The sequence below is a fragment of the Meyerozyma guilliermondii genome, genomic scaffold (genome assembly GCF_000149425.1).
Source record: "Meyerozyma guilliermondii ATCC 6260 scaffold_8 genomic scaffold, whole genome shotgun sequence".
Taxonomy (NCBI): domain Eukaryota; kingdom Fungi; phylum Ascomycota; class Pichiomycetes; order Serinales; family Debaryomycetaceae; genus Meyerozyma; species Meyerozyma guilliermondii.
The window spans coordinates 355,323-375,972 of NW_001809793.1; the positions used below are offsets into that span (position 1 = coordinate 355,323).

General features: G+C 41.4%; 10 protein-coding genes across 10 annotated transcripts; 3 read left to right on the forward strand and 7 right to left on the reverse strand. All coding sequences in view use genetic code 12, as the record gives it.

Annotated features, from left to right (window-relative positions):
• Positions 1–83: 83 nt before the first annotated feature.
• Positions 84–1,712, forward strand: PHR1 (Phr1p; the record flags this gene model as incomplete). Its single annotated transcript, XM_001482062.1, has 1 exon — positions 84–1,712. One exon carries the CDS (start codon positions 84–86, stop codon positions 1,710–1,712), a length of 1,629 nt encoding a protein of 542 aa, XP_001482112.2.
• A 28-nt stretch (positions 1,713–1,740) lies between these two features.
• On the reverse strand, positions 1,741–2,601 carry PGUG_05876 (telomerase inhibitor; the record flags this gene model as incomplete). The annotated part of the gene is made up of 1 exon (XM_001482063.1): positions 1,741–2,601. One exon carries the CDS (start codon positions 2,599–2,601, stop codon positions 1,741–1,743), a length of 861 nt encoding a protein of 286 aa, XP_001482113.2.
• A 57-nt stretch (positions 2,602–2,658) lies between these two features.
• Positions 2,659–6,174, reverse strand: PGUG_05877 (transcription factor TFIIIC subunit; the record flags this gene model as incomplete). The annotated part of the gene is made up of 1 exon (XM_001482065.1): positions 2,659–6,174. One exon carries the CDS (start codon positions 6,172–6,174, stop codon positions 2,659–2,661), a length of 3,516 nt encoding a protein of 1,171 aa, XP_001482115.2.
• PGUG_05878 (protein-lysine N-methyltransferase) lies at positions 6,132–6,860 on the forward strand (the record flags this gene model as incomplete). The annotated part of the gene is made up of 1 exon (XM_001482064.1): positions 6,132–6,860. One exon carries the CDS (start codon positions 6,132–6,134, stop codon positions 6,858–6,860), a length of 729 nt encoding a protein of 242 aa, XP_001482114.2.
• Positions 6,861–10,762: 3,902 nt separating this feature from the next.
• On the reverse strand, positions 10,763–11,923 carry PGUG_05879 (uncharacterized protein; the record flags this gene model as incomplete). The annotated part of the gene is made up of 1 exon (XM_001482066.1): positions 10,763–11,923. The coding sequence occupies one exon, from the start codon at positions 11,921–11,923 to the stop codon at positions 10,763–10,765; it is 1,161 nt and encodes a 386-aa protein (XP_001482116.2).
• Positions 11,924–12,450: 527 nt separating this feature from the next.
• On the reverse strand, positions 12,451–13,548 carry PGUG_05880 (uncharacterized protein; the record flags this gene model as incomplete). Its single annotated transcript, XM_001482067.1, has 1 exon — positions 12,451–13,548. The coding sequence occupies one exon, from the start codon at positions 13,546–13,548 to the stop codon at positions 12,451–12,453; it is 1,098 nt and encodes a 365-aa protein (XP_001482117.2).
• Positions 13,549–13,612: 64 nt separating this feature from the next.
• TERT (Tertp) lies at positions 13,613–16,249 on the forward strand (the record flags this gene model as incomplete). Its single annotated transcript, XM_001482068.1, has 1 exon — positions 13,613–16,249. One exon carries the CDS (start codon positions 13,613–13,615, stop codon positions 16,247–16,249), a length of 2,637 nt encoding a protein of 878 aa, XP_001482118.2.
• Positions 16,250–16,485: 236 nt separating this feature from the next.
• On the reverse strand, positions 16,486–18,522 carry BUD6 (Bud6p; the record flags this gene model as incomplete). The annotated part of the gene is made up of 1 exon (XM_001482069.1): positions 16,486–18,522. One exon carries the CDS (start codon positions 18,520–18,522, stop codon positions 16,486–16,488), a length of 2,037 nt encoding a protein of 678 aa, XP_001482119.2.
• A 139-nt stretch (positions 18,523–18,661) lies between these two features.
• PGUG_05883 (uncharacterized protein) lies at positions 18,662–19,312 on the reverse strand (the record flags this gene model as incomplete). Its single annotated transcript, XM_001482070.1, has 1 exon — positions 18,662–19,312. One exon carries the CDS (start codon positions 19,310–19,312, stop codon positions 18,662–18,664), a length of 651 nt encoding a protein of 216 aa, XP_001482120.2.
• On the reverse strand, positions 19,266–20,087 carry PGUG_05884 (uncharacterized protein; the record flags this gene model as incomplete). Its single annotated transcript, XM_001482071.1, has 1 exon — positions 19,266–20,087. The coding sequence occupies one exon, from the start codon at positions 20,085–20,087 to the stop codon at positions 19,266–19,268; it is 822 nt and encodes a 273-aa protein (XP_001482121.1).
• Positions 20,088–20,650: the final 563 nt, after the last annotated feature.

Sequence of the window (20,650 nt, forward strand, 5' to 3'; positions counted from 1 at the left end):
ACCTTCCACGCGAATATAAATATCCACTTTGCCATCAACTTTTACTACTTGCAAGAATACCTTCTTTATAACTGAATAACAGTATGTGGTTCAATCACATTTTTGCGCTCGTTCTATGCTTATACGTCACCAAATCTCTTGCAGCCGATCTTCCGCTGATTGAAGTTGTCGGCAACAAATTTTTTTACTCAAATAATGGTTCTCAATTTTTGATCAGAGGTGTTGCATACCAACAGAATAATGAAGATAACCAAAGCAAAAGTTACAGCGACCCTCTCGCTGATGCAGACGCTTGTGAAAGGGACGTTAAGTACTTGAGAGATGCCAATACAAATGTCATCAGAGTCTATGCTGTTGATCCTAAAAAAGATCACGACAAGTGTATGCTGACTTTTGCCGACGCTGGTATTTACGTTATCGCTGATTTGTCAGAACCAAAGACGTCAATCAACAGAGACTCGCCAGAGTGGAGCTTGGATCTTTACGATAGATATACCAGTGTCATTGATATGTTCTCAAAGTACGATAACGTCTTGGGGTTCTTTGCCGGTAACGAAGTCACCAATAATAAATCTAACACCGATGCTGCGGCGTTTGTGAAGGCTGCCATTAGAGACTCAAAAAAGTACATCAAAGGCAAGAAACTAAACCTTCCCGTGGGTTATTCCACAGACGACAGTGACGACACCAGAGATGCAGTAGTCGATTACTTCGCATGCGGCTCTGATGAAGACAGAGCTGATTTTATTGGTGTAAACATGTACGAATGGTGTGGAAACTCGGACTTCAAGACTTCTGGATACGAAGCTCGTACAAAGTTGTACCTGAATTTGACTATACCAATCTTTATGTCTGAGTACGGGTGTAACACTGACAGACCAAGAAAGTTCACTGAGGTGGGGACGATTTTCTCTGATAAAATGACTGATGTTTGGAGTGGCGGTATTGTCTACATGTACTTTGAAGAAGCTAACAAATATGGATTAGTTTCCGTCAAGGGTGATACTGTGCTGACTTTGGATGACTACAAATATTACTCGCTGGAAATGAACAAGATCTCCCCTTCATACGCCAAGTCTTCAGAAGAAAAGCTGGTAGCTTCGAAGACCGGCTCATGTCCAGCCTCTGCTAGCACTTGGAAGGCTTCTACCAAGTTGCCTCCAACCCCCGATAAGGATACTTGTGACTGCATGTCTAAATCCCTTGCTTGTACTGTGGCAGATGATGTTGACGAGAAGGACTATGGTGATTTGTTTGGTGTTGTATGTGACAAAATCGATTGTGATTCCATCAATGCAGATGGTGCAAAAGGTAAATACGGAGGTTTTTCATTCTGTTCTAGCAAAGACAAGTTGTCTTACGTTATGAATGCTTACTACGAAGATCAAGGGAAGGATAAGTCAGCATGTGACTTCAAAGGGTCTGCGTCGTTGAATGAGAATGCATCAACTGACAAAACGTGTTCATCGAAGCTCTCGCAAGCTTCAAAAGGTGGCTCAAGTTCTAGTGGATCTGGTTCTAGTTCGTCTGGCTCAAGTGGCGATTCAAATTCAAGCTCAGGGTCTTCAACGAATTCGGGTTCTAGTGCGTCCTCAAGTAAAAAGCTGTCGGGGAACGTCAATATCAAATTTGTCTCGCACAACGAGTTGTTTGCTGTTGCTGGAGTAGTAACATGTATTTTAGGTGGATTGTCGTTTGTTGTTCTCGAATAAGCAGTACGTTATATTAAATAAACATGAATCATTTTGATATCATGAAGATTTCGTTCAATGCCTTGGCGTCCATCACAGATGCCCGTTTCTGCTTAATGTATTTAGCTCTGGCAGATAATCTTCCTACGTTTGAAATCTGGTCGTGCTTTCTTGGTTCAACTGGCAGGGCTCTATTGCCATAATCTCTCTCCTTCTTTTCTTTCTTTTCTTTCTTTTCCTTCTTTTCCTTCTTTTCTTTCTTTTCCTTTTTCTCCTTCTTTTCCTTTTTCTCCTTCTTTTCCGTCTTTATTTTTTTCTCCTTCCTTTCTTGTTTACTTTGGTCCCTCGTTGATTTCTTTGACTCATCACCCCTCATTCTCTTAGCATGCAGTGTCAGATCCCTGGATGGTTCAGAACCACTTTGTCTTCTCTTTTTACTAGACTTGAAGTTTACTTCAGATTCGTCCTCCAAAGCTGTCTTCAACATATGGCTTTTCGACTTCCGATCCCACGTACTGCAAAGCACTTCGCCCTTGATGAAATGCATTCCCCATTTACCATTTATTATATTATCCTTTCTTTTCTGCTCAAGGGCTTCATCTACTTCACGGCCTCTACCATTGAGTCTACCCAATATTCGCTGAAAGTCATCAAGGCCGGAACTATCTGTCTCGAGGTCATCAGTTCCACTTCTTTTAGCAAGTTTAGCCCCTAAACCAACTGTATCATCCTTTACTGAAACCTTTACGTGTGTGGTAGTGGCATGCTCGACAAGCCCTAAACCCTTTCCAGGAGCCCACCCCATACTCTCTAAGTATCGGTGACCAAATCTGCTTTTATCGTTAGACCATGACGTATTACGTGGATCAAGTCCAAATCTTTGTTTAACTTTAGTACCAGCGAGGCCCATTTACAATGAGCGATGAGCATCGCGGCTTGAAAATATATGATACCTGTATATAGTTATTCAATATCCGAAGACCATTATCCACCTCTTCGAAACGTAAAATGATCCGTGGTCCAGTCGCCTAAGGCAATCATTTGCAATGAGCCAGTTCACCACACTCCTGACATCTTCAATTTCAAGCGCGTGCTTGAGTTTTCTGAATAGTGCCGTCTCGTCAATTCCCGGACGAAATACAAGAAGCGATAATAGGCTTGCAATCAAGCTTTTCCACATATTCACGTTAATGCCTCCATCAATACCGAGCCAAAGATGGGAACCTGCCTTACCTGTCGGGACTTTAGTGCTGGGCTTTACCTTGAGCAGATTTGAATCATGAACTTTGACAATTAAGTCACAGGAAAGCTTGTTCTTATCAATCAATCGTGACTCGTATCCGTTCAACTTATATGGCCGATCAACTCTCCATAGGCTCAACTTATTGCGCGATAGTAAAGTCAAAAGAACAGCCATATTACTTCCGTTAATTGCTTGTGAAAGTATCAAACCTTTGGACGAGTCGCTCAACTCGCACAAACTATTAGCAAACTCTCCAGCATCATCCAAAAAGGAAACCCCAAAAGACTTGGGATGTAAAGCCATTTGAAACTTTTCTGAGAACAGAAACTTGAAATTGGCGTTCTCTTGGAAAATAATCTCCTTTTCTTTCAACATCTCAGCAGTCGCATTCTCGACGTCTGAATTATTAAACTTTTCGAGTAGCTTTGCGACCATTTTAGGGTCAAACTTATCGCCATCAGTTGAGATTATTGCCCGGATCACTGTCTTTAGTGTGTTATTTTCAATATTCTGCGAGCTTGTCATCTTTTGATAGAATGGTCTCTTTGCTAGGGTTGCCTCTTTCTGCCGCATGGAGCAGTCTTCAATTTGCTCAAAAGTGTCAGATTGCAGTCCTGATGTGTCGACAAACTTATAAGAGCTAAGGTTTTCCGTAAGCAGGTAGTACAAAGGCTCCTTTTCCGCTACTGCGGTTGTTGTAACGTCATAGTCATTCCATAGATCAAGAAAAAACTTTAAGTTGATTGAACTTAACTCCTCGCTTCCTATAAGTCCATTCTCGATACCACTCATAACAATACCTTCAAAGGTTTTGATACCTCTCGCTACCGTGGACTGTCCACCGATAGCTTTTCTATGTGTGGACCAACGCTGACGGATACTTTTTTCCTCCGGATTTCCCCAAAGTGAAGCTATCTTGCTGAAATCGATTGATCGATGAAACGTTTTCGATATGACGACAGCCCTAAAAAGTGTATTTTCATCATCACTGTCAAACTTGATGGGACCAGCTTTGCGAGCAGAGTGCCTTTGTGTCTCAATTGATTTTCCAGAGTTAATCAGTGTAGCCTTTTTCTTTTCCTTTTTCCCCTTAGATACACCATTGCGCAGTTCGTCAACATGAGTGGTGTCTTCAGCTTCAAGTTTTACTGACCTCGCGTCATTTGATAGCGAAGAAAGACGGCTCCCTTCCTTTTTGTTCTTCATGATTACCTCACCATCAATAATTCGTCTGTTCATCTGTGACGAGGTTCGGTTTCCGACATCTTCGATGCACTTTTGCTTCATTTTCTCTATCTGATCTTCGGATGGTTGAAATTCTGGCTGTTTTAATATAAGCAATTTTCTTGAAATGTTCTGGCCAGACCTGGAGAACTCAACGTTCTCGACGTAAATGCTACCGTCGGCAATTAATGTAGAGACGTCTCTAGCTAGAGTCTTCTTATCTGTTACTGTAGTGTTGCCCAATCTTGAGTCGAGTTGACGGCACAAATTTGCTGTCGTGTAAGCAACTCCTCCAAGATCTTTTATAATGTTGAGAAGTTCCGTCCTTCTTCTGGAAGCTTTCAAGGAGCTTCCTCCAGTGATGTGAACGGACTCTTTAGTTTTCGGTGAACTTCGCTCATGAATTGTAATTTCCAGAGCACCTTGTTTTACGATAGTTGGTTGTCGGTTGACTTTCGTTCGCTTAGTACTAGTTCTCGCTTCTGAGATCTTCCGCTTTTTGATTGACAGTAATGGCCCCGGAGGTACACGGCCAATGGCCCTAAAATTGGATTTGTTAATCTGTTTGAGGTTCCTTGTATGGGGCGTCACATAGGCTGGCTCACCAATGCTTTTCAGTGTTACAGAATCAACAAAGTACCTGTAGAACTTGAACTTCCCTGCAAAGTCGTATGCTCGAGATATGGACATACTTTGGAAGGGATCTGGTGTTGGCTTAAGCAACTTCTTGTCATTGTTTGCGATAACAAAGGTAGAAAACACATCCAAAATCTTTACTATCGGTCGGAAATCAGATGTCCCCGTTAATCTTCGTACTAGGTTCATAGAGGTAGAGCCATCCTCACCAGATGTATTGATAATCAGTATGAGCTGATTTGCCAAAGGAAAATATTGGTTGAGTGACGGTAACGCGTCAAGGTCATCTTCGACATCTTCTTGAGTTTCTTCCTTCATACTTCGAGATAAGTCGACGAAGTCTGATATCTCGTCAGTATCTTTCGGAAGGTCCTTGATGTAGCGAATGCAATATATTGGTGTGGTCTTGTCTGGATTCTTCACCAAAACCCTCTCCGCATAACCCCTCTTGTGCAATGCTTCCACGATGCTTCTGAAAAACTTCCCTGAAGACCTGTCCTTGTGAAGATTCAATTCAATTTTCAAGTCTTTAAAGCCACGAAGATGGTTAGGTGCACTCTTTAGGGACAGAATTATAAATTGCTTTAGTTTGTAGACATTTCTTGATGACTCGAAGTCATCATCAAAATCTGTAGCAGCGGATTCTACTTCGGTGTCCGCAAAGTTCATGTGAATGCACACACTAGTGTGCTGACTAGCAGCTTCATTGTACACACCTCTTTTAACAATGTAGCCAGACTCTTCTAGTTTTCGAAGTCTGGGGGTCATCGATCGTGGGTCCTGCCCTGTGACCTTTGACAATTCGGAAGCAAATATTCCCTTCTTGCCATGACTAGCAATCTCGCAGAGAAGTTGAAAAGGAAATTCTCCTAGTTGTAATTTTAGCCTTTTTGAGTACCGCTGGTGAGTTAAATGCTGCCATTGAGCTTCTTCAGTTGGTAGCACAATGTATGCAGACTCCGAATTACCATTAGAGATGAGATTTTCATAGGAGTCAATATCAGACACCATTTCACGGTCCTTCATAATGAAAAAATCAACAGCCCCAGATTTTTGGCCCGAATGAACCATCCACCTCCATATAATACTTTTCTGGAAAGCGTCGATTTCTGAGCAGCCGAGCTTCTCAGAAAGAGCTATCCAAAGCTGCGGGAGCAGAACACCCTGTCTACCTGAGAAAGCAAGAGTTTCAGATACAAATGCTACCAATTCACTAGGAGGACATGTAAACAGCATACTAAACAACAAGATAAACACCAGAAACTTAATAGGAGCGACATTTTTGCGACATAGTCTGGGAATAATCTCGATGAGAACATAGTACGTCATATTCGAGAATGGGTTCTGACGATGAACCGTTGACCTTGTCTGCTCTGACATTAGCAGCCTTACAGGAGTTCAAAAAGGAAGAGGAAGAGAACGTGAAAAAATTCATTGAGTTGAAGAAGAGGGCAGAAGATGAGGATCAGGAGCGGAAGATGACCATTCACGACTTTAAGGAGGACTGGCAGCTTTCTCAGTTTTGGTACAATGATTCAACAGCAGAGATCTTGGGGAAAGCTATCTTACAAGATGCGGATGAAAATACAGTCATTGCGATTGCATCTGCTCCTTCAGTGTACGCTGCTATTCAAAAACTTCCCAAGAGTGAAGTACCTACAGAGCACATTTACTGTCTTGAGTTCGACCGTCGGTTTGAAGTTCTTGCTGGGAAAAACTTTGTTTATTACGATTACAATGAGCCCCATAATCTACCAGCTCAAGTTTTGCACAAATGTCATCGAATCTTAATTGATCCCCCTTTTCTCGAAGAGGAATGTCAAAACAAATCGGCAATTGCAGCGAGAAACATGCTCGTAGAAGATCTTTCACAAAAGACAATATCGGGGGCTCTTCAGTACCGATTAATAACCTCGACTGGTGAACGCATGGGTCCTGTAGTCAAAACGAATTATCCGGATACAGAGATCACAGATTTTTTTCCGGAACACAAGAATGGCTTAAGCAATGAATTCAGGTGCTATGCTACATTTGAAAGTGACTATTGGAAGTTTATAAAATCATAACACTTAATACCCATTTAGAACATACAACTTACCCGCACGAGTGTTTCCCCCGTATATTTCAGCCCGCATATATTTGAGTATGTTGCGTGAAGGCTCTCTCGCCTAGAAAAATTTTCTATTTAAATTATAATAGACTAATCAAATTACAATTTAGATATGTCCTTCTCTGATTTCAGCAAAGTCGAAACTGTTAAGTCGTTGAACGAGTTCTTGGCTGACAAGTCCTACATTGATGGGTAAGTATCATGCGTTTAATACCACGTGGCCCAAGCCAACGACCGTTAACACGATGAGTTGATATGGTGATGATCGCAATCTTTGGTCCGTGTTTATGAGGTGGACTCAAGACCCACCGCGTGAGTGACAAAGAGGATTTAAAATCGTTTCTGAATATTCTGGATGAGGCTTTCGTGACCGTATAACAAAATGTTATGTACTAACTTAGCACTTCTGCCACTCAGGCTGATGTCACTGTCTACAAGGCATTTCAAAAGACTTATCCTCAATTCACTAGATGGTTGAACCACATCGCCTCGTTCACCGAAGAGTTCGAGGACTTGCCTGCTGGAAAGGCTCCTGCTGCCAGTGCTGCCGCCTCCAGTGCCACTGATGCTGCCGATGATGACGACCTTGACTTGTTCGGCTCCGATGACGATGAAGTCGACGAAGAGGCCGAGAAGTTGAAGCAAAAGAGATTGGAAGAATACGCTGCTAAGAAGGCTGCTAAAGGTCCAAAGCCTACTGCTAAGTCCATTGTTACTTTGGATGTTAAGCCATGGGATGATGAAACTGACTTGGAGGAGATGTTGGCCAATGTTAAGAAGTACGAGACTGAAGGATTAACCTGGGGTGCTCACCAATGGATTCCAGTTGGTTTCGGAATCAAGAAGTTGCAAATCAACTTGGTTGTGGAAGACAGTGTCTCATTGGAAGACTTGCAAGCGTACATTGAAGAGGATGAGGACCACGTTCAATCTACTGACATTGCTGCTATGCAAAAGTTGTAAACACAGGTTGCAGTAGGAAATATCTGTATATTCTTAATGAACATAATATAATAGTGCTGAGTAAGAAATGTTGAGAAAGACCCATCTACATCATGAAGACTGGCTGGTAGTAAGCAAACCAATGTAATGCTCCACAGTATTATGTTTTATGACATGGTTTCACGTTTGATTTTCTTTCGATTGAAATGGGTGGGAGACCATGATAGGATACCGATCCATTCTCAGTACGGACAACGATAACTCGGAGCTCCTCATGCAAGCGAAATATATAGATAAGTAAATATCGCGTGTCTGGCCCTTTGATACTAAGAAATTTGTGAAACATCAGGAACATAGAAATGTAAGATACCGTAACGAAGAAATCAATAAATATATCTACCGTACCCTTAACCTACTAAGGTGGCATTTAAAATAAAGTAGATCTCCACCTGACATAAATCGAGAGCAGAACACATGATTTAGCCGCCAATGTATCTCCCTCTCAGGCCACCGAACATGAATGGTATCATCTACATTGAACATAGGTCATATGACGACCGGGTGATCTTGCGCTTAACTAAAAGGAAAATCTGAGGGTATTTCCAAGAATCAACTATGACATGCGAATATAAAAAATTCAATAATTCAACATTATGAATAAAGCATATCACGAAATGATATAGGTCCTACATTGTTTCAACAAAAAAAATTAGGTACGTCTCGGAGCTTACATAGGTCAAAATAAATATAATCTTCAATGCTTTTCTCGACCGAATTACGGGTTCGAAAAACCTCTAAGATGAAAGAAGTTGTGAACAGAATTCCCTTCGTGGTTTTTGTACAGACGTATTAAGATTCTGCAACGGCCAATGAACTATTACCAAAAACTTAAAAGGTCTTCACAATGGCTATACAACACATATCAATACTTAGCAAACGTTTAAGGGCTCAGACTATGACACCTCGGTACTCTTCATGTATGTAACTAATCGCACAGGTAGCGGGGAGTAGCCATTCATTCAAGTGTAAACTTGCTCAATAGAGAACTGGCTTCAAAAAAACAGGGCCAAAAAAATCTGAATGAAATACTTCCACTCCAATGGAAGGAGACAAATTTGCAGAAACCAAGTTGTCTCATTGCAAAGGTCCACAATATACTGCTTCTTCCAACGAGCACTAGGGTTCATTTCGCTGGATAGTCTTCTGAAAGTGAACTTAACGTTCATGATTTCGTTACCACGCTTCGTACCTATTCATGTCAAGTGCCATACAACAGCATCGTTGGAGGGGTTAAGCTACGTCAATGGAGTATAAAGATTCTCGTCAATTTCCACTATCGCTTACTGTAGGAATAACGCTTCTTCAGCGTAGCGGCTATGAGAGCTGCTGGCTTAAAGCTATATGTCCCGAAAATAATGCTCTTATATACATAAAAAAAGCTCAACAAACAAAGTTAGTGCGTCTCGCCTAGTTTTAACCATTGTAACATATATTGAGTCCAGCGTTCGCAGTCATTGGATTCATTCGAAACCTTGCATTCGGGGCTGCAAGCATGTTAGGAATGACTTGAATGATCCAATTCTGCGAACTTTCAAGACGTGCTGACGAAGTACGCTTTATTCCATACCCTCAAGACTACCTCCTCTAAGTAGATATACGAACGGATATAAAAGCTGTTCTCATACATAACCACACCGCTTCTTCTTGTGAGTTACTTCTTGTATACTGCCCGCGACAAATTTACGGTGAGCGATCGAAAAAAATACGCACTTGCTGATGACTTTCCATGTATTCAAAAGCTTCCCTTTATGATGGGCTGCATGTATGTGATTCATTCCCAGATCAATTTCACCTTAAATGAACTTTTGCAGGAAGATTGCTTGCCAATAATCGTTGATCTATTAAAGTTGAGAGTTCAAACTAAGGAAGACCTACTAGGCAACTTTAAGTACGTTCTACCTACAGAAGTTTGTTGTCTACAAGATAAGTTATTATGTGGTAATACGGTCAGAGTTGCTAGTATGTTTGTATTCATTGTATTCTTGCTATTGTTGTATGCGCCATTTGACTTTCCAATTCATTTATTTGAAGTAAAGTACAAGTAGATTGCCAGGTAATGAAGTTTGCTCACTTTAACTCTCAACTTAATGCTTTTCGGTATCAACATATAGCTCAAGCTTCTCTATAATGATGAGATGATTTCTATTTGAGAATCAGTATGTCCCGTGTTTTCAACTAGTCATGGGCCTGTTTACAGCGCCTTCTACAAGAGTGTTTTTTAGTATGTGGGCGATCACGGCTCAATTGTGTATCTTGAAATAACTGCATTTGTCGGTTTTTAATCCTATGTTCTCTTATCTAAGAGCAGACCCTAGTTGTCTAATTTATGGTTTACTTTCTTGTTGTCTCTTTCATAGGTTGCCAGATAACGAGTGGTTGTCTAGCGTTGGCGTGGCAAAACGTTCAAGTATTAATGCGAACAAATATATGATTGAAACTAAGTGAATTTATGTTTACCGTATCAGAAAGGAGTATGACATTGATGGAAGCAAGTTCAGAAAAAGAAGTTAGATAGTTATTTCCATGTAAAGACATTGTCGCAGTCACACCTTCTTGATTGCTCCTACCTGCAATGTTGAGGACTACTTTTCACCACTCGAATCCTGTATCTGATTCATATATGTATCTTTCAGCGGTTTTGGTTCCCCAACTTACTACGCTCTGAAGCTATATAGGTGGACCATTTTATGATAGCTTTTTTATATTTCCTCTTTTCTATGCGCATGATTTTTCGAGGGGAGCAAGGCCCTGAAAATAACTTAAATAAGGAGCCAGATAGCTCAAGGCTCAATTGATATCTGGTAAATTGCTTTATCTTCTAATTATTATTGTATTATACAGTACAACTTTCGTAAGTCAGACATTCCAGGCATTGCTGAGTTCATCAACTCGTCTTCTGCCATTCAAAGCTCTCCTTTTCGCACCGTAATGGCTATCTACCTCTCGTCTCATGTTTTCTCGCTTGAGTCGCCTTATGTTTCTTTCCCTTTCGATCTCACGTTTTTCGATCTCCCATGGAGATAAAATCTCTACCATCGGATGCCATTGATCGTTGCCGTTATGTATACTCACCTCGGTGGTAATACGGATCCCACATTCGAAGAGAAGGCCACCTGTTTGCTGAAACTTCTGTAATTCATGATTGTATGTACCTTCCAGAATCTCTCTTTTCAACCTGTAGATCACTTCATATAACGAATGTGCAATGGCAGGTTTGAACTCTAATTCAAGACCGAGATCTGCCACCACAGATTCCGCAAAGACTTCGGGAGCCACATCTGTCTGTTGTAAATCCCACTCAAACCTATCCTCGTACAACTTCTTGCCCACACTCACGGCTAGATCCACAATAACAAAGTATTCCTGGTGTTCTGGTAGTTGTATACTGGTAAGGAAATTGTATTCTTCGATTTGCCTCAATATTGAGTCTGCGATTTCGGATTGAAGGGAGCCTGGTAACTCTAAATCATTACAGAGAATGGCAGCGAACCTTTGCGGGGATATCAAACTCTCGTTAACATTCCACATGAAAAAGTCAACTAATCTGGAAGAGCCACTATTGTATTCCATATTCAATTTGATAGGAATCAATAAGTCCTCCCTCTTGTGAGTTAATTCCAGCAATCGTAGGTCATCGTCTAATTCTGGGATGTGCCCAGTTGGACGCGCGGTACGAAGCAAAATCTTCAGACTCGAGGAACTCATTTGATTATTTGCAACTGCATTGGTAGTGGCTGTGGCCGTTTGGTGCTCGTCTTGGTCAAAATCGTCGTTAAAATTGTCAAACTCAGCATAGTTTATTTGTTGCGCATTCCGCTTGGCAGATCGCCCTTGCGGAACAGTATTTACCAATAAGGCATTGTCCGGATCCTTATTTATCCTAGAATATATGCCGGATGCAAGTGCTTGTGGGAGGTAGGTTTTACTGCTGTAACTCAATGAGGACATTATGAATGTACAGACTCGTCCACAACGGTTCATTTTCTGAACTATGTTTTGTTTAGACACGACTATCATGCATAGTAATATCGATAGACACAAGTACCATTACACTATGAGCATTGAAATAATCAAAGAGTACGCGTGCTCAAGGTCAAATTTAAACTCTTTCTTGAGTCTTAAAAGCTTTCTGCGTTTGTTTCCTTCAGGAACAAATGGGGCGCTAATTGAGGCCTTGTATGAGGCTTTAGACACGCAGCGAAGAATCAAAACCAATGCTATATCCGACTACATTCACAGGGACTTTGACGTACCGAAAGACAGCGATACAATAGAGGAATCCCTTCATGTATCGAAAGTGGACTTTGTTCCCTTCACAGATTTAATAACGAAGCTCGATGAACTTGCTGAACGCATGGAACCGAAAATTGCAGAGTTGGAAATGCATTCAGCTGAAATAATAAGCGAGATCAAATACAAAACTGAATTACTTCATCTGACGTTGAAAACTCTGACAACGACATCCGACGATTCTCCCTCCTCTTTCAACAGCCATTTGACATCTATTGCATATGAGTGTCAAGATAAAATTATGAATAAATAAATCATGCATGGAAGTTCGTTGCACGATCAACAGTGTCGATACTTTCGAGTTTTTGCATCTCCTCCTCTCCTATCCACTTCCAAATTTTGAATCGCCAATTTAATGATGGGCGGTCGCCTAGCTGGTAATGGCTTTCTAACCCACCTGTGCTGGGAACTGGCTTGATGTATGTAATTTTGGAAATTCTTGAATGGACAAGTGCCATGCAACACATAATGCATGGTTCATGGGAAGTATAAACTAGTAAGTTCTGGCATAAGTATCCTGTGTCAGCAATGGTGCTGTCCTTTGAACGTCGACTTTTCTCTTGTTCTGCAATTCCCGCAATAGCGTTCAAGATACTGTGCTCTAGAAAGGAATTATTACGGTTATCGTAAAATATTTTGATGATTTCATGTGTGTCCTTCCCCGGGTTTTCGCGAGCAAACATAGTCACAATTGGTAAATCGGATGGAGCGTTTTCCATTGCAGTTAATAATGTGGTCATAGCATCCTGTTCTTTACGCAAGACCATGTTACAAGTTTTGAGCTCCTGATAGTAAGGGTTACCTTTCCATGACATTGGCCAGTATAGTTGAGACCACTCTTGCGCAATTTCCTTAGTGCCTGGCTGTTGCACGGGCACCATTTTCGTGTAAAACTTGACATTCTTGAATTCGTCGTTGCGTTCTATGTTCTGTTCAATATACTCCTTGAGCAGACCGCTTTCGTCTATGAAGTCTTGACTGCAAACAATTGCTCTCAAATATGTCTTAGTTTCATTTTTACCAAGTTTGTCGAAACGTTTTATATGTGGAAGTGAGTTAGTGTCGAAAGGAGTGATGTACTCTCTTATAAACATAATCAATGTTTTACTCAAGTGAGCCGGTATATCACAACACCAAACAGACGTCAATGACGGGTTTCTGGAATCGAAGTCCAAGTTCGACAGGTTTCTTATTTGCTGTAATTTACCATGAATGATTCCGTTCTCGAAGTCGATATGGCTATATTCTCTATCATTTTGTATTTTCATCTGTCGATTCGCGTTCTTCATTAAGCGGAGCAGAAGTTGTATGCTTGATGCGATGTTTTGAACCTTTAATCTCAACGCATTCATACAAATTTTGATATTGGTATTTCTTTGAGATTTTACAATTAATGTGCGCGTTAAGAATTTTTACATGAGACAACCTAATGAAAAGCTTCAGGATTACTTATCCAAGCTTGATCCGGTTTGCTATGCTAATATCAAAGAGCACATCAGGTTAGATCTTCAGTATTCGAAACAAGTTGCTTTCTTATTAGCTAACGTTTACGTCAAATGTCCAAACCGTAGTGCATTAGGTAGGAAGGTTCCCAACAACTTGAAGGAGGGCTCCTTGGAATACGTAGAATTCCTCAATTCTATGATTTCATACCTCATATCAACAAAAAAAGACAACGTCCTAGTGAAAGAATACAGAAAAGGACTCGTCAATGCTCTCAGTCCAGCAAATCTTTTCTCTCCGCATGTGAGTTTTCGAAGCAATTACATGAAGCTACCTGGGTGGCAATATCTCTACAATGTTATGAAGCGAGAGCTGTTTCTTCATTTGCTTATTGATTGTTGTGGCTATATTCTAGCTTCTGAATCTATGGTTCAACTTTTTGGACCAAGTTTTTCGTTTTCAAGAAATTCAAGTAATAGGGTATCGAGAGGGAGGATGATGTACAAATTACAGAGAGAGCCCGAAAAGATGTGTCGAATCTTTACAAAGAGCTCTCACGACCTCTTGAACGAGATTGTACCTGTCGCATCCAAACAGAAGCGGACTCCAAAAAGGCTTCGACAACTACAGAACGTATTAAAGACAATGCTAATCAATGACAGAAAGATGGATTATTCCGTAACCCGTTCCAAAATTCAGGGCATAAGCTCAGTGACAGGTACCAATCCCTCCGTAGTCGCTATGATTGTTATTGAGATCTTGACTCTGATATTCCCGAGTTCGTTTTGGGGCCTGACGACAAACCGAATACTGTTAGAGCTGAAAATCGAAATGTTTATAACCTCTCCAAGATCAGAAAGTATGCCCGCAAACTACATCCAAGAAGGGATGAGCTTAAATTCATTTACATGGGTCGGTCGCTCAAGTCGAACCACATCACGACAGGATTTCGATTCCAGAAAGAATCTCGTATGCCAAGTACTTAACTGGCTCTTACTGAATGTCATATGTCGAATTGTATCTCAGTTTTGGTACGTCACACAAAGACCTCCCAATTCTAATTCAGATTGTGACTACCTTGCATTTTATCCTCACTCAGCGTTGAATTATCTTCTCGATCCTTGGATTCGTAAGTACACGTTAAAGTACTTGAGGGTATCCACCTACGGTGGAGCAGTGCAGAAAGGTAAGCTTTTAAATTCTGGTAGGTTGCGAGTGTTGCCAAAATCTGATGACTTTCGTTTTATATGCGTTCCTTTACGAGGACCAGAAGGGAGTGAATTAAGGACAGAAGACACTTACTATCTTTATGCAAAAAATATCATTGGACCGATTCGAGATTTATTGTATCACAAACTTCGCAAGTTCCTCAAACACAGGCTGAAGAAGCACGCTGTCTGTATGTCTAATGAAGACGTCCTTCGGGAAATTATTACGTACAAGCTGCGTAATGCTAAACCTGCTGGCGGTTACTACATGGCGAAGTTTGACATGACTAAATGCTATGATAATTTAGACCAAGGAAAGATTATGGAATGCGTGCGCAGATTGTTCCAAGATGATGATGACACAGCTGAGTACTTTGTCAGAGAATCTGTTCGTCCCCTGAGTTCAAAGAATAGTTCTTCCCAGAGGAGAGTCGTCAGAGTGATAGAATCTGATTCTGTAGAGTCTCTCGATGCAAGACTCATTAATCCATCTCGAATTCACAGCCATGAAGGTTTGACGTCTGAGGATATACGCTACGAAGAGCGTTATGGATCCACAACTAGAATAACAAAAAAGCAAGTTCTAGAATTCGTCCAGGAACACATACGAAATGCGACTGTTATCATAAACGAAAAAGTTCCAAAGTCTTATACGCGTACCCAAGGAGTATTTCAAGGCTTCCCGTTACTGGCAGTTTTGTGCCACATAGTTTATACAGCAATGATGCATGATATTTTCGGTTTCATTTTGGACGATTCCAAAAGCGTCTTATTGAGAGTGGTGGACGATTTTCTATTAGTGACGTCTAAACAGGATATGTGCTTCCGTACATTGAAAGCTGCCCGCAGCAGCGAGGCCGAATCCTATGGAGCTTTTTTCAATAGCTCCAAATCAACGGTTTCGGGACAGTGCCTTGATGAAGAAATGCATTTCTTGGGCCTTAAATTTCTGCCCCAGCTGCTAGAATTCATTTTGGACCCTCCAAAAGTCGGTGAATGGGGCGTAATTGATAGCAAGCCGTTGAGGTGCAACCTTCAAATCCTCAAAAATCATTATCTTTTCCGTCTTAGGAGCTGTATCTCCCATCGTGAGCTATATTCTGCAAGCATGATGATCGAGTATTTGATCCATATACTAGAAGTGATTTTGAAGACAATGAAAAGGGACCAAACGACTTTGGTGTTAAAGGGAGACCGAGAAGAACAAGTATTAGATCAAATAAGCCGTTTACTCTTGGAACTTCTTTATGAATCAGAACGGGTCTTGACACTACATTATGAACTCAAACAAGTCGCAACTTTCAGCCTTAAATTTCGGAGAACTGTGTTTTTGCAGCTTGCTAGTCATGGCTTCTTCAATCCAGTTTGCATCGCATTTAAAGCGCTATCAAACGCTCCGTAGAATGCTGATCTCTGTATGAAACACTATTTTGAATTGCAGTTCAATCCAGTCAATTCGTGTGGTGTCGTATGAAGCTTCAAGTAGCCTCTCGCTATTTTCATGTGTAGATGAACGAAGATGAAATCTTCATATATGACGTTCGCATCACTTTCAACGATCAAAGTTGTGCTAGTCGACAATCAAATAAGGCTGTATTGTGATATTGAAAGTATGCATCGCATACTTTTAGATCACCGTCAAGTAAATGGCACACTGAGAGAGCTCTTCAAGTTCTCAGAGTCCCGTTCCCTACGTAGCCTCTCCACCTCATCAATTCCCACAGCATTTTTGAACTTTTTATCCCCTACAAAGTCTTCCAACTCTTCCTGAAATTGATCCTTCCTCATTAGTTCACGTTCTCTATCCCTTAGTTTTTCAGCTCGTGTAATAGCATCCAAACGCCGATCATGGTCAGGGTTGAGGGCAACGACGGAAGTCAAGATAGCGTCTTTCATCTTGTCTAGACTTTTTCCTGGTTCCATAAGCGGCACGAAGAATTTGTTGCGACGCTGTGCGTTTTGCTTGCTTTGCTCAAGGGAACATTGTTCTATTAGATCGAAGGTTTTTTCAATCTTCTTCAAATCATGCTCTAGATCAACTGTCAAGTCTCCCTGTAGATTAAAAAATTGTTGCTCCTCACAAACCTTGTCAAGCTCTGATTCCCAAATCCGTTTCCAAACTACGCGCTCCCTTGTAATATACTGACTCATTTCTTTGAGGGAATTTTTAGCGGCCTGAATCTCCCTGTTGGTATTCTTTAGTTGTTTCTCCCCTATTCGAACTCCACGCTGAGCAACATCCTTCCTCATAGCTTCCATGAGGTCTTGTAAATCATCAACCTTAGTAAGCAATATATCTGACTCTTCAGAAAGTTTCGAGTGACAACCTTCCATGTATGCCCGATTAGATGATTTTGATACGTTAAGGCCACCTTCCTGAAATGCCTTCACTTTCGCAATAACAGAAGAAATGTCCGCTTCAACGTCACGTTTATATTGAGCTTGCATCAGACGAAGAGAAGTGAATTGTTGCTTCAAGGAAGTTATTTCTTCGATACCTAACACATTAGTGGGCTGAGTTGTGCCTTCTTTCGTCGTCTCGTTGACCTTCTTGGGCTGTAGAGCCAAGTTGCCTATTTGTGCAGCAAGATCAGCGTACTGCAATTCTTGAACTTGCCTCAACGCATTTATGGCCTTTAATAATTCCTGGTTGGACAGATCACTCTCCAGAGGTAATTTCAATGTTAGAATACTTCCCTCCTCTATATCTACGAGACTCTGTTCTTCTAACTCGTAGGCAACAGATGTGCTGGGGTCTGTAATATAAATGCTGGGAAAAGAATCCAGGCCCGGAGAATATGCAAACTTCTCGACGAATAATAACCGTAAAGAGGCGAAGGTGACGCTTCCGTGTATTTGAGCTTTCTTTGTGTTGTCCTTCAATCGAAGAAAAATCGTCTTAGTATTGTTGACCTTCTGTGGTGGTGAAGAAGAACGCTTATCTGCATGCTTCTCTCTAATGGCTTCTTTCTCTGTAGTTGATTCAGTCGTTTCCAATACCGGTAAGGCAGTTGGTATCGATGCAGGAGACATACTAGTGAGTTTGGCATACTGATAAGCACTAAATCTCTTCGAGGCACGTCTTTGCAAAAAGTTTCCACTTTGAAGTTGACTCAAGGCGTCGCTAGAATCGGATTGCAGAGACGTGGAGGGAGTCTCTATCTTAGAATTCAAATGACGCGTTATTGATTCCGCAGATAACAGCTTGGAGGCTCTAGACGTACCTTCAGACTTTTCCTGCAATCTCGGCTTTTCAATTGCAATGCTCCTTGCTTTGATCTGCTTGCTCTTCAAATTCTGCAATAAGGTCACTATGATATTTCTGATATTAGGTAAAAATCTATCAAGATTTTCTGGACTTGGTGATTCACTGAGAGCGGCTTCTAAAATAATACGCAATGCTTGTGGTACGTCGCCGATATCAGAGAAGTCCACACCAGCGTTGGTGAACGCTCGAGAAGCGGCACGGAAATCATTGCCTAATTTGACATAAGCATCCGACACGTACTTATCATCAGCTTCTTTACGTGACCATTGAGTCAAACTCTCTAACAAGTGTTTAGTTGACACTAAAAGCCTCGTTACACTGGATTCTATGGTGCTAGACGACAGCCGTCTCGAAGAACGTCTGGAGTTGTTATCCACAGCTTCTTGAGCACCAGTGACATCAGACATTATGGGTCAAAGATGAACAGTAGACTCCGTTTCACTTATGCTGCGTTTGAAATAGAGACAAACAGTTCACAATTAATTATATTTGATGAACTACATGCAGGTCGAGATAGAAAAATCACTGAAAGCACTATGAAATTCACTATGAAAACCACTTTTTGATGATGCCCATATCGGAAGGATACTTCAGTAGCAATGCATTGGCATCAGCCTGGGACATAGATCCCAAAAGTTCCCTAGTAGCTACAGAAACTCTTTCTGCCGTCTCGCCAGCAATTGATCCTTGAGCGAGAGCTTGGACAACGGAATCGAACACTTTAGGAACCTGATGAACAACTGAGGGATGTCGGTTTCGCACAAGCTCACTCAAAAAGGTGTAAACATATGCTGCCGCCTCATCATCTTGAACTACGGGCAAGAGACATACCCATTGTTGCAAAAGCACATCCAAGTTTGGTACTGAGGCTCCCAAACGGTGACAAATTTTTGCAATTGCAGCAACCGCATTTTCAGTAGCTACCGCATTCTCGTCTGCACGAGCGTCTGGAATAGAGGCCATCTTGAAAATAGGCTCGAGGCAAGCGATACAGAAATCAGAGTAAACATTGCCATTTTGAGAAGCGACACCCACGGCATAAAATGCTGCATGGCGCACACTAGCATGAGCGGAGTTCAATGACTCTGCAACTGTGGTCATGAATATATCCTTCCAAGCAGCGGACTCACTTCCGCCATACTCCAACAAGTCAGATACAATCCACAAACCACACACTTTTAACGTTGATATTTTCATCCTTGATGAAGGTAGCAATTGTGGGTGTCAATTCTTGGAAAGCTTTGAGGAAGTGAGATTTTGCGTTTTTGAAAATAGCAGTAATCAAGGAATGACTCTCATCTAAAAGCTCCTCGTCGGAATATTCTTCATCTTCAACATCCACATCTTCTGTGTATTCGTTTTCATCCTTCTCGAAACTTTTGAGTCTGGCGTAAATTCGCATCAAGTTGGAATTAATAGATGATGCCAAAGCTTGAAGCTGAGACTCTTCCAACGAATTGGGACCTAACACGTTGATACACTCAACAAGAGAAGAGTAGTAGGCCACTAATATTTCTGATACCGGATCACTTTCGGAGACTACTATCAACTTGTCAGAAATTAACCTCCATAATTGCAAGGTATCATTAGACTCAGAACCAGTTGCATAAACAGAGCAGCGTAACATGGCCGCAAGAGTTAAGGCTGCGGCACCACGTACACCATCATGCATAAAAAAGTCGAGGGCAGGAATGCAAATATCCGTGACAATCTCCTTAACCCACGGATTGAAGGAACCCTTTAATTGGACAGCATAGGTTCGCAACAAATCTAACGCCACTACCTTGCTATCCAAGGATGCCATATGAACTGCAATATTCTTTCCAGAAATACTGATTACATCCCACTCATCATTGTTTCTGAACTCCTCAACATCTTCTTCTTCCAAAAGAGCCAAATCTTGTGCCACCTTTGCCGCAGTTAACAATGGAGGAAGTACCGCAGGTAAATAGGGTAAGAAATCAGGCCCCATCAAACGACAGATTCTACTCCATCCTTGTTCTAAGTATGACTTCACAGGGTCATCTTCCTCGAGAGCATACTCTTGAAGACTGCCCAAAAGTTGAATAAGTTCCTTGACAATGGGGAGCAAACTTTTCCTTGCCGACTGCAAGTGCGATCAATGTAGCACATTCAATGCATTTACCCTTGAGCATCCTGTTTTCAGTACCCATGTCAGTCTTGAGCACATCAGTTAAAAGGGGCATAAGGGTGTCGTAGTACTTGATAAACTTGGTTTCTGCAGCATCTGCGATGATTGCGATGGTAGTGAGCACTTTGCTCTTGGACGTATCGTTTTGGAAATTGCATCATATCTCATCTAGTTAGTCAAGAGATCATCCAAATAAGGGCTCCCACACATCTTTTGGGGCGGCTTCCAAAAATTTACCCATGTAACATCTCCTGAACTGTGACTCGAGGAAGACTTATTCTGTGTTAAAATCAACCTGTAATTTTGTTCCCTCGTCGCATAACCCTCCGAAAAATCGGGGAATTGGCCTAGGTTTCCTCTGCTACTGTACCTAGGGTGATGGT